This window comes from Macrotis lagotis, chromosome 1, assembly GCF_037893015.1.
Source record: "Macrotis lagotis isolate mMagLag1 chromosome 1, bilby.v1.9.chrom.fasta, whole genome shotgun sequence".
Lineage (NCBI taxonomy): Eukaryota > Metazoa > Chordata > Mammalia > Peramelemorphia > Peramelidae > Macrotis > Macrotis lagotis.
Window position 1 is genome coordinate 782,371,236 of NC_133658.1, and position 12,722 is coordinate 782,383,957.

The 12,722-nt window shown below is 34.9% G+C and overlaps 1 protein-coding gene across 4 annotated transcripts in view; it reads right to left on the minus strand.

Moving 5' to 3' along the window:
* Positions 1-12,722, minus strand: part of CWF19L2 (CWF19 like cell cycle control factor 2) — a 167,352-nt gene that overhangs the window by 99,147 nt on the left and 55,483 nt on the right. For 3 of the 4 annotated variants that reach the window (XM_074216603.1, XM_074216602.1, XM_074216600.1), the window contains 3 exons: positions 11,293-11,328; positions 10,475-10,561; positions 1,377-1,502 (listed from right to left, as the gene is read on the minus strand). In XM_074216603.1, coding sequence (XP_074072704.1) covers positions 1,377-1,502; positions 10,475-10,561; positions 11,293-11,328 — 249 coding nt within the window. The remainder of the gene's footprint in view (positions 1-1,376; positions 1,503-10,474; positions 10,562-11,292; positions 11,329-12,722) is intronic. The other variant, XM_074216601.1, reaches the window with a different exon arrangement.

Here is a 12,722-nt window from a genome sequence, read left to right on the forward strand (position 1 = left end):
TACTAACAGACGGGGGGGGGAATTGTAAAATTCAAAAAAATGATAGGCAGATACCACTATTGTATATAACTGGAAAACAAATAAAATGTTAATACAAAAAAAATTTTATACTTGTGTTTAAATAAATCAAGTATATACTAACCAATTCTTATCCTATTAAACTCATTTAAATAAAAGTTAGTGAAGTGCTTTCAGGGTTAAAAATCATTAAAACAAAGACTATTACTCTTAAGCTATTCTTAGAAGAAAGAGGGAGAGAGATCTTGCATTCCAAGCCAGGCACCCTCCCGATTCTGTTAGGGAGGGAAATAGTGGACTATTTCCAGAGAGACCTTAAAATTTTAGTTAGTCACCTATTTGATGACAAAACTCTCTTAACTAGAAGATCAGCAGATTGTTTCCATGAAAAAAATCTTGCATTACAATGAATCTCATTAAAACTCCTCTTGTTTGATGACAAGTAGACTGTTACTTCAATAAGATAGTTATAATCCTAAAGGTTATTCTCACCATCTGGATGGTGAGGTAATATTTTATGAAAACCTTCCATTTTTTTCTTTGTTGCTGGGGTAGATTTTCACAAGTAGAATGGGAGGAGGAGGGGATTGCTTTAGGCCATATAATCTTGCTTAACTGGCAATTCAGGGCAAGTCCTTGATCTTCACTACTTTTGTGAGACTTGGAGTGTGCCCTTTTCTTGAGAAAAGCCAAAATAAACTTTCTTTTTTTGTTCAGAGGAGTCTCAATATTTTTTTAAGTGAATTTTTATCCCACGCACCAACCTCTCTCATATATGCCTCATTTTTTCTCCCTGATAGAAGCTCTCATTATAGCATATCTGGACTACTATAATGGTCTTCCTGTCTATAAATATTATTAAGATACTACATCATGTAGAGAATTACTTAACTGTCTTACTTACAAACACTCCATTGTAGTACCTGAAATCAGGTGACAAAGTCAGGAGTTGAAAGATAACATTTTCTTTAATATATTTAAGAACTCTGCAAAAATAACCATTAGTAATCTTAAGTAATTCAAGCTACTGATTAAGGTCTTTTCAATTAAATTTTTTAAACAAACATCTCTGACAAAATATTGAATATTCCCAAAGTAGTTAACTTTTTTGGTTTACATTTTAAAAATGTCTTTAGAAATCATAAGAAAAGGGAAATGTGAACTACTTTTAAAAAAACTTCAAATTAACCCAGAGTTTTTTACTAATTTCCAGTGTAAATATTTAAAAGGTTCTTTTCATAAAAGAAAAAGAAAAAATTTCCATGGCAGCAAATATTTCATACTAAATTTGAAGAAAACAATAAAGCTTTGAACAAACCAAGACATTTGCCCTAACAAAGGTTTTATATTAAGATTACCGTCTGCTTTTTCTTTCTTCTTTCCTTGGCTTCGGATGCTACTTCTGGTGCACTCACAGGCCATACCCTTCCAGAATGATCTGTTCTGACAAGAACTACCTCTTGTTCTTCCTGTAAGCTTTCACCCTATTATTAGATATATAGATAAGTTAAAAATATGAGACTGGAATTTTTTATTGTTCTTAAAGGCTTAAAAAATCAGTAAGATAGAGATTTGGTGTCAATTTTATGGATTTTTCAAGCTTCACAATATGCAAATAAAATTTCAAAATGGCACTGAAAATATATACATTATCTTTTATCTTAATATATATATGCAAGATGAGTAGGCAGGGAGAGAAAGGAAATTCAAAGTTCAATCTGACATAAAAATACATGCATTGAAACAAAAGTCTGAAAAACTTCTATTTACACCTACATTAAGTATTTGCTAAATATAAAGCACTTACCAGATAATGTATATGAATTTTAAACACTTTTCTCAATTTTTTGCAAATACTTCTTTGCTTTTAAAATTAAAACAAAGGAAAATGGCAATAAAGAATCACCAACTTATATTCCAAGTAACATTCTTTTGAAGAGTAACAGCTTGAACATATTTCTCATATAATTCAAATAACAGCATTAAGAGCTAAAGCACACTGTATTTCTTTTCTTCAAAAATTGGCTGGCAAAAGCGTGGATTTTACAGTATATGTCATGACTGATTTAAAATATATTATGAACAAAAAAAAAAGTACTAGAAAATTTTTGAAACAGAATCAACAGGAATCAATAATAAACTAATCTCCTGACTCTTTCTTTTCTCACTTACTGGCATCTCTTCTCACTTCCTTAATGGATTATTTCCCAGCCCTTACTTTTCTCCCAATCATGACATTTCCAAACTGTATATTCAACAGTCACTTCAAATTCACCATATATAAAAGTCACACTCACTATCTTTTCTCAAAAATCTATTCCTGCCCTACTTACTTCATCATTTTTATTAATGGTGCCACAAGTTACCTGTATTATAACCTTTAACTTATCTTTATTTCCCCTTCCTTAATTCTCCAACAATACAATTCCATTTCTCTAAGGTCATCATCATGATGCTCAGCATCCTTACTCTAAGACAAAAAAGTTTTCATTGTCTCCTACCTGCATTACTCCAACAGCCTCCTAGTATGTTTTCCTGCCTCATTACTTTTCTTCCTTCAATTCATTCTTCCAACTTCTACTAGAAATTTATATCATTGTATTATATATCATCATATCATATAATTATTATATATTATATCATTCGTCTACTTAAAAATCTTTCAAATAGGTTCCAACTGTCTAGCAAATAAGTAATACTCAAAATCCTGAACTCTATTAGCTTTATTATCATCTTCCTTTCTATCATTATCTTCATTCTTCTTCAAATAATGTACACTGTGACCATACTGGCCTTTCCATAGATCTCCAAAATACCCTACACTTCTCAACTCCATATTTTATTCCTTTTGCTGTATATGCCTAAAATGTGCTACTTCTCCTTCTTTATTTGTTGGTTTCTTATCTATTTTTTAAAGACTACTTGAAATGCAACCTGTTCTTTCTTCCTAAAGTCAATCAACCTTCCCAGAAAAACACTAACACACTAAACATTCAGAACCTTTTTATTGCACTCGCATTACTGAGTATTACAAACAGATAGATGTAGATAAACAGACAGATAGACAGATGAATTGATATGGATAGATATGGGTTTGTGTGTTCATCCCCTGCTTCAACTCTAGGTTCCATGAGGGAAAGAACCATTTTCATCAAAATTTTGTAGGCTTTCCAGAACATTCAAAAAGAAATTTTCACACACACATACCTAAATTATTTTATGTGAAAGTGAAAACATTCACCACAACAAAATTAATGCAATTAAGTTAAAGGAAAAGATCAACAAGGAAATGGGGATGCATGTGAAATTTTTTTGATCAAATAACTTTAATGAAGTTGTAAAACTCTTCAAGATCTAAAAAAAAAAAACCTAAAGTGCCAAAAGTCATTTCTCAATAAGTAAATATTCAAAGGATATAAAGAACAATTCAAACTTCAAACTATAAAAAACCAAGGGAAAGACTACTCCACATCATTAATCATAAAAGAAATTCAAATAAAAACAATTTAGATTTAATCTCATAGCAACAAATCGACAAGAATGACAAAAATTGTAAAGTCAACATTAGTGTAGTTATATACTGTTGGCAGGGCTGTAAAATAGTTCAGCTACTCTATAAACAAGCTTTGAAAGCAATTTAAATTGTCTATACCTTTTGAGCAAGAGACCCCATTGTTAGGTGTGTATACAAGGTACAGAAAGGTTCAAAGTTCATCAAAAGATTTTTAGCTATATCTTTCATCATAGTAAAGAAGTAGAAACAACTACATGATCACAATAATAACTATTATTTACAAAGTGCTTTGTTATTTAATCACTTCAGTTGCATCCAGCTCTTCATGATTTCATTTTCGGGGCTGTCTTGGTAAAAATACTAGAGCTTAGGGAGAGGAGTGAAGAGAGACTGCCGAGCTCTGTCCTCTGCCCCTGGAGCAGGACTCTGGGGTTCTGAACACATTCAGATCCTGATCACAGTCTAGGCCCCCCATAGAACAGAAGGGGCCCCCTCCACCTCAGCCCCGTGGCGGGGGGGGGGGGGGAAGCTTGTGGTCATTCACAGACCAGGAGGGAGGAAAGAGCCTCACTCACTGAGATCCTTGTGGGAGTGTCCCAAAAGCTCAGGAAGCACCCCAAAACCAGGCCCAGGCTGGGAAAATGAGCAAGCAGAAAAACAAGAGGAACACCACTGAGAAATATTTTGCAAATGAGCTGAAGAAGGATCAAAATACTCAGTCTGAAGATGAGAAAGCACAAGCTCCTGCATCTAAAGACTCCAAGAAAAAACAGAAATTGGGCTCAGGCTATGACAGAGCTCAAAAAAGACTTTGAAAATCAAATGAGGAAGTTAGAAGAAAAACTGGGAAAAGAAATGAGAGAGATGCAGGAAAAACATGAAAATGAAGTCAGCAGCCTAGTCAAGGAAATCCAAAAAAAAAAAAAAAATGCTGAAGAAAAGAGCATGTTAAAAACCAGCTTAGGTCAAATGGATAAAACAGTTCAAAAAGTTATTGAGGAGAAGAATGCATTAAAAAGCAAAATTGGCCAGATGGAAAAAGAGATAAGAAAACTCTCTGAGGAGAGCAAATCCTTCAGACAAAGAATAGAATTCAGGGAGATTGATGAATTTACAAGAAACCAGGAATCAATACTTCAAAACCAAAAATAAAAAATAAAAATTAGAAGAAAATGTGAAATATCTCACTGAAAAAACAACTGCTATGGAAAACAGAATTAGGAAAGATAATTTAAAAATTAATGGAGTAGGGGCAGCTAGGTGGTGTAGTGGATAAAGGACCGGCCCTGGAGTTAGGAGTACCTGGGTTCAAATCCGGTCTCAGACACTTAATAATTACCTAGCTGTGTGGGCTTGGGCAAGCCACTTAACCCCATTTGCCCTGCAAAAAAAAAAAACTATTGGAATACCTGAAAGTCATGATCAGGAAAAGAGCATTGACATCATTTTCAAAGAATTACTACAGGAAAATTGCCCTGATATCCTAGAAGCAGAGGGCAAAATAGAAATGGAGAGAATCCACTGATCCCCCAGAGAAAGAGATCCCAAAAAACCAACCCCTAGGAATATTGTAGCCAAGTTCCAGAACTCCCAAGTCAAAGAGAAAATATTACAAGCAGCCAGAAGGACACAATTCAAATATCGTGGAGCTGCAGTCAGGATCACACAGGATTTAGCAGCAACTACATTGGAAGCTCGTAGGGCTTGGAATATAATATACCGGAAGGCAAAAGAGCTTAGAATGCAGCCAAGAATCAACTACCCAGAAAGGCTGAATGTCCTCTTCAAGGGAAAAAGATGGACTTTCCACGAACCAAGGGAATTTCAAATGTTCCTGTTGGAATGGCCAGAGCTGAACAGAAGGTTTGATCATCAGATACAGGACTCAGGTGAAGCATAGAGATTGGAGAAGGGGATATGAGGGACTTAATGAGGATGAACTGCATGTATTCCTGTACAGAAAAATGACACTGATAATACTCATATGAACCTTCTCAGTTAATAGAGCAGGTAGAGGGAGCTTTTATAGTTGAAGCACAGGAGAAAGCGGAATTCGAAGATAAAATATGGTGTAAAAATGGAGTCAATAGAAAAAAAGGGAAATGTAATGGGAGAAAGAAAAAGGAGAGGGGGAACAGGCCAAGATATTTCATATAATAAGATTTTTCTTTATTACAATGAGCTATTACAATGATATGGAAGGGGTGAAGGCAAGGGGGAAATGAGGGAAATTCTGTTCTCATCAGAGGTGGTTAGGAGAGGAAACAGCATATATACTCAGTGGGGTATAGACATCTGGAGTAAGAAGGAGAGAGGGGGGGACAGGGGGAAGGGGGGGGGATGTGAGTGATAGAGGAGAGGATGGACCATGGCAGGAGAGTGGTCAGTTATAACACATTTTCTTTTTTACTTCTTGCAAGGGGCTGGGATTGGATGGCCTGTCCGGGACCATAGGGCCGGGAAGATGCTGGGCCTAAGGGGTGGTATAGGGGCTCAGCACCTCTTGGCCCTAGGGCCAGGGATCTATCTGCTGTGCCACTCAGCGACCCTACAGCAGAGTCAGAGTGAAAGGAGAAAGAAAATATAGTACATGGTAGTGGAGAAATATGAAAGGAGGGAGTTGTGATCAGCAATGGAAACGGTGGAAAAATATGGAAGTAACTTTTGCCATGGACTTATCATAAAGAATGTGATCCACCCGCAACAGAGTTGTTGGTGGTGGAACAAAGACTCAAGCACATTTTTTATTATTATTATTTTTTGGAGGGGGTACAGGGCAAATGGGGCTGGGTGGCTTGCCTGGGGCCGCATAGCAGGGTGATCGTTGGGTGTCTGAGGCCAGATTTGGACCCAGGTGCTCCTGGCTCAAAGGCCAATGCTCTGTCTGCCACCCAGCCACCCCTACTATTATTACTATTTTATTTTATTTTGGGTCTTTTTTTTCTTTTTCTTTTTCTTTTTGCAGGGCAGTGGGGTTCGGGTGGCTTGCATGTAACATGGCTGGGTAATTGTTGGGTGTACGGGGCCGGATGTGGGCTTGGGTGCTTGTGGCTCCAGGGCTAGTGCTCCATCCATTGTGCCACCTGGACATACCTACAATTATTACTACTATTTTTTTTAATTTTAATTTTTTTCTCTCCCCTTTACTTTATCGTTCAAGCAAGTCTATATTTATGGAGGGGAAAGGGGTATTTCATTTACTCTTCAACAAGAATATTTTATTAATGTAAAAGAACATTATTTGTACAAAATGAGAATAAATATTAAATAAATTTTTTAAAAAAGAATATTAAGCTTAGAATCAAGACAACTTGGATTCAAATCCCACATCTGACAGTCACATAGTTGTGCAGTCACAGAGAAGTTACTTAACTTCCCGACCTTTGATTTTCTTCTCTTCAAAATGAGAATTTTAGTAACCTTTAGTAAATCTAAACCTCAATTTTTGTTATAAGGCTCAAACTGAAATAAAAGAATGAAAGCACTTTGAAAAGTTTAGTGTTCTACAAATCATTTATCACTAAACCAAAAAAAAAATTGTGTCACCAAAATATTCATCAAATAAATATCAATAAACTCCTTAGCATAAAATGTAAATGTAATTAAAATTTAAACAAAGATTTTGCATTTATATTATGGATATGAATACTACTTAACATATAGTTAGGAAAATAGGGAAAGAAAGATGCCACATTTCGTATTTTTTGCTTCAAATTTTAGTGGAAAAAACAAATTTTTAGATCATTATATACCATTTTAAAAGGAAATCACTAATAAGTTGGTCATATTGTAAGGAAATTTTTCCGTAATGCAAGATAATGTTCCACACTATTGCCCTTAAGTAACATTTAACAACCTTTCTGAATCTAATAAACTTGCAATGTTCCCTAGACCTTATAACTATTCTATTTTTTAATCCCTAGTTATTGTATTTCAGTTTCCCAGAGAAAATATCAGGCCCTCAAAACATAATGACATGAAAGAGAAAAAACTATTTTCTATAAAGGGAGCAAGGAATATCTTGTAATTTCTAGTAAGTAATAATTTTTTTTTTAGATTTTTCAAGGCAATGGGGTTAAGTGGCTTGTCCAAGGCCACATGGCTAGGTAATTATTAAGTGTCTGAGCTTAGATTTGAACCCAGATACTTCTGACTCCAAGGCTGGTGCTATATCCACTTTGCCACCTAGCCGCCCCCGCAAGTAATAATTTTATAAAATATCTGTATTACAAACATTATTATTTATACTCAATTGATGGTGTCTAATTTCTGACATATATAACTTTTCTGACAGAATAGTTTAAATATGCAACAGGAATAAAAAACACAAGAAAGTAATAACCAAACTTCTACAGAAGACTATCTAGTTGTTGCTGTTGTTCAATTCTTTCAGTCATGTCTGACCCTTCATGACTTCATTTGGGGTTTCTTAGAAAAGATAAGGAATGTTTGCAATTTCCTTCTCCAGTTCATGCTTCAGATAAGGAAACTGAGGCAAACAGGTTAAGTGATTTTCCAAGGTCACACAGTTAGTAAATATCTGATGCTGGATTTGAACACAGGTCTTCCTAACTTCTTGGCCAGCTAACAGATTTTCTACCCCAGACTATATCTTTACAGTCATACAAGTGACAGTTATGATAAGATCCCATTGCACTTAATGTGCACTGATTTCTTAAGTAATATTTTATTAATTTATTTTTCCTTTTACAATGCCTAAATTTCTTACAGATTTCCCACGTCACCCTCCCAGACAGCTGTCTCATATAATAAAAAAGCTTTAAAATAAACACACAAGAAACAAAAAATGCATTAAAAAAAATCTGACTGCATGTATAAAGCCCCTCATCTATAGACTGGTCAACTCTCAGAAGCGGGAACATGCATTTTTTGAATATTCTTTCTAAAGATCAAACTGTTTCTTTTAATATTACAACATAATTTTTTAAATATCTTCTTTTGGCTGTTATTCTCATCTGCATTATTGTGGCCATTGTTTTCCTGGCTGTGCTTCCTTCAATCTTTACCAATTCATCTAAGTCTTTCCACTCTTCTGTATTCATCAGTCGTCATTTCTTTCAAAAAAGAAATACTCTATGTATTACAATATGCTTTGACATCCCCAAACTGAAAGATATCTATTCTATTTCCAGTTCTCTACTCCCACAAAAAGCACTGCTTTATTTTAGTGTATGTGAGGCATTTGTAAAAAAAAAATACATATATATATATATATATATATGCCTCACATATAATATGTGCCTAGAAGGGAAATCTCTGGATCAAAAGGATATGCCAGCCACTTTATGTGTACAATTACAAACTGCTCTTCAGAATAGTTTTACTCTTGTCTTTTGTGATCTTTGCCAATTTGCTGGAGGATGAGGATAAACCACAAGATTGATCTGTATTTCTCTTATTAATAGCAATTGCAAACATTATTCCATATAACTGTTCACAATTTGCAACTGTTCACCGATTTTCAAAAAGCATTTGACTTAACAAAATTGCACTTATGGAGATTCTAAAATAAAATGAGATGTGTCCCATGAAAATGCTTAAATTACTCTGGACTGCAGCAGTTGTAACTACATCTGACAGATTTTAATCAATGATCCACTGACTACTGATGTGAAGTATTGTACAAAACAAGGGCAGGTATTTACAACTATAATATCCATTAGTGACATAAATCCTCATACTCTTCTGCTCAGAGTTCAAAGATTTTATAATGAGGGTGAGATCTGATTCCTAGAAGACACTTAATATGTCTTAAGAGACATGAGATTAGCAGCAGCTAGGTGACAGAGGGAATAGAGTACTGACCATGGAGTCAGGAGGACATGAGTTCAGATCTTGCCTCCGATACTAAATAATTCTCTAGCTGTGTGACCTTGGGCAAGTCATTTAATCCCATTGCCTTAAATGAAAAAATTTTTAAAAAACACAGCGAAGAGATATGAGATTAGAAAGGTGAAAGGAGACCTGGAGGTCAAGTGATCTAACCTTTCACTTTGCAAATGAGAAAACAGGTCAAAGCATTTAAGTAATCTGCCTAGTCACAAAAATAATACAAGACAGAGCTGAGATGGGGCCTGTGTAGCATCCTTTACATTTCAACATGCTGCCTTCTCATGCCATCATGATTCAGAATTGTAATCAACTTTTCCAAGATTCTAAGGAACTATTCTAGCTACCTAGAAGCTGTCACAAATAGAAGAGATTAAATGTGTTCTGACTGTAAAACCAAGTACAGTAGGCCAAAACTATAGAGAGGAACATTTCAACTCAATGTGAGAAAAAATACTTCCTAAAAACTGGAGCAGTTCAAGGTTAGCTGGGCTACTCAGAAGTTCTAAGTTTCAAAAAGTCTAGAGCTCAAAAAAAATAATAAAAAAAGGTGGAAATAAAAGGAGACTAGCATTTCCAGAACTTAAATTATATCATTAAAATCAATAATCATTAAAACGATTTGTTTAATGTTTATAAAACAAAGTATCAGAAAGAACTAAACTTGAAAATTATTATTATTATTATTATTATATTAGTGATTATTATTTTTTTCTTTTTACAGATGAGGAGACTGAGGTTCAAGAGATTAAGTTATTTGTCCAAAGTCAACTTTCCAGTTACTAAGGAAGTCAAATATAGGTCACAGATCCCTTAATTTAGTAATAAATATTATACATTTATTATTATTTTTTTAGTTTTTGCAAGGCAATGGGGTTAAGTGGCTTGCCCAAGGCCACACAGCTAGGTAATTATTATGTGTCTGAGGTCAGATTTGGACTCAGGTACTCCTAACTCCAGGGCTGGCGCTCTATCCACTGCGCCACCTAGCCACCCTATTCATTTATTATTAAAATATCACCAACAGAAAACTTAGTACCATCCTCCAAGAGTATTTTATGTTCAGAAAAGAAGCCACAATGATTTTCTTACCTCTGAATTTCTTGTTGATTCTTGAATTCTTTTTTCTTTTAATTTGCGTGCTTTATCAAGCTGTGCTTTAAGTTGTACTGCTAAGTCCTTTTAAAATAAAAATGAGGGTTTTTAATACATTTTTATGACTGCTATCCCAGTCACAATTTTCTCAAAATTATTTGCAATGTATAATTTTACCTTGAATTCTAATTAAATTACAAAAGTATATACACTTACAGAAATCAAAATGACTTTTTAATAAAGTCGTTTTGTAATTCCTTGGATAATATAAATTTTAAATGCTTTATAAAGCTAAAGATTAGAATCATCCAAACACATTCTAATATTAAATCTACTTTACCACTTACACATGCTTTAGATCAATGTCTACACTCGATTTCATTTTTTTCTAGTTGACTAATGAGTTTTATATAAATAGACATATAAAGCAAAAAACCAAAAAGCATTAAATAGATTTATGTGACAGCATAGAAACAGTGCTCCTTCCTACAGTGGTTCAATGAACAAAGTCATATATTCTTTTTTTTTGGGGGGGGGGGTGTTGGGTTTATTTATTTCATATTATTACAACAATCTTGCTGTGAGAGTAAACATAAATCCCCCTTCCTACCAAAAAAGATGAGAAACCCCAAGAACAATGTGAGAGACACACCTCTCAGGACTGGCTAATAAGACCAGAAAGGACAATGTTCATTGTTGGAAGGGTTGTGGTAAATCTGGGACACCAATACATTGTTGGTGGAGATGTGAACTCATCCAACCTTTCTGGAGAGCAGTCTGGAAATATGCCCAAAGGGCAACAAAAATGTACATACCTTTTGATACAACAATACTACTACTGGGTCTGCACCCTGAAGAGATGATGAAAAAAGGGTAAAATCATCACTTACAGAAAAATATTCATAGTAGCCCTCTTTGTGGTGGCAAAGAATTGGAAATCAAGTAAATGTCCTTCAACTGGAGAATGGTTTAACAAACTGTGATATATTTATGTCATGGAACATTATTGTTCTATTAGAAACCAGGGGGAAGACAGGAATTCAGGGAAGCTTAGAGGGATTTGCATAAACTGATGCTGAGTGAGATATGCAGAACTAGAAAAACATTGTACACCCAACAGCAACATGGGGGTGATGATCAACCTTGATTGACTCACTCATTCCATCAGTGCAACAATCAGGGACAATTTGGGACTTTCTGAGATGGAGAATACCATATGTATCCAGAGAAAGAACCATAGAGTTTGAACAATGACCAAGGACTATTACCTTTAATTTAGGAGAAAAAAAAACTGGTATCTTACTGTCTGATCTTGCTATCTCTTATACTTTATGTTTCTTCCTTAAGGATATGATTTCTCTCTCATCACATTTCAATTTGGATCAATGTACAACATGGAAACAATGTAAAGACTGGCAAACTACCTTCTGTGGGGGGGGGGGGAGTAAGATTAGGGGGAAAATTGTAAAATCAAAATCAAATCTTTAAAAAAAAAGAATAGTGTGAGAGAACTTCAGTCTGTGTTCAGATTCCAATGGTTCTGTCTCTAGAATGAGTTGCCTTCTTTATCATAAATCCAAAAAGAAGTCGTTTCAATATTTTCCCACAGTTGCTATCACTAGCTATATTTCCCTTCACTCCATTTCTTCCCATTCTCATTTTTTCTAACCTCTCTCTCTCATTTTACCATGTCCCTGCTCAGCAGTGTGTTGTATCTAAGTACCCAATCAAACAATCTTCTCTTATTACCTACTCTCCCTCCCCCCCATTTCCACTTATCCCATCCCTTGCCTCTCATTTTTCCCTAGGGTAAGACTGATTTCTATACCCAATTAAGTGTGTAACTATACCCTATTAAGTATATTATCATTCCCATTCACCTTCCCCTGTTCCATTCCATTGTAAAAGCTTTACAATGACTCTTATGTGAAATATCTTACCACCTTCTTCCTCCCAGTACTTTTCTTTATTGTCCACTGACTCCCATCTTTTTACTATTATACCATTATATTCTACTCCTTCCTATGCCTTTGTCTATACATGTTCCTTTTTTTTTTAGGTTTTTTTTTTTTTGCAAGGCAAATGGGGTTAAATGTCTTGCCCAAGGCCACACAGCTAGGTAATTATTAAGTGTCTGAGACCGGATTTGAACCCAGATACTCCTGACTCCAGGGACGGTGTTTTATCCACTAAGCCACCTAGCCGCCCCAATACATGTTCCTTCCAAATGTTCTTATGAAAGAGA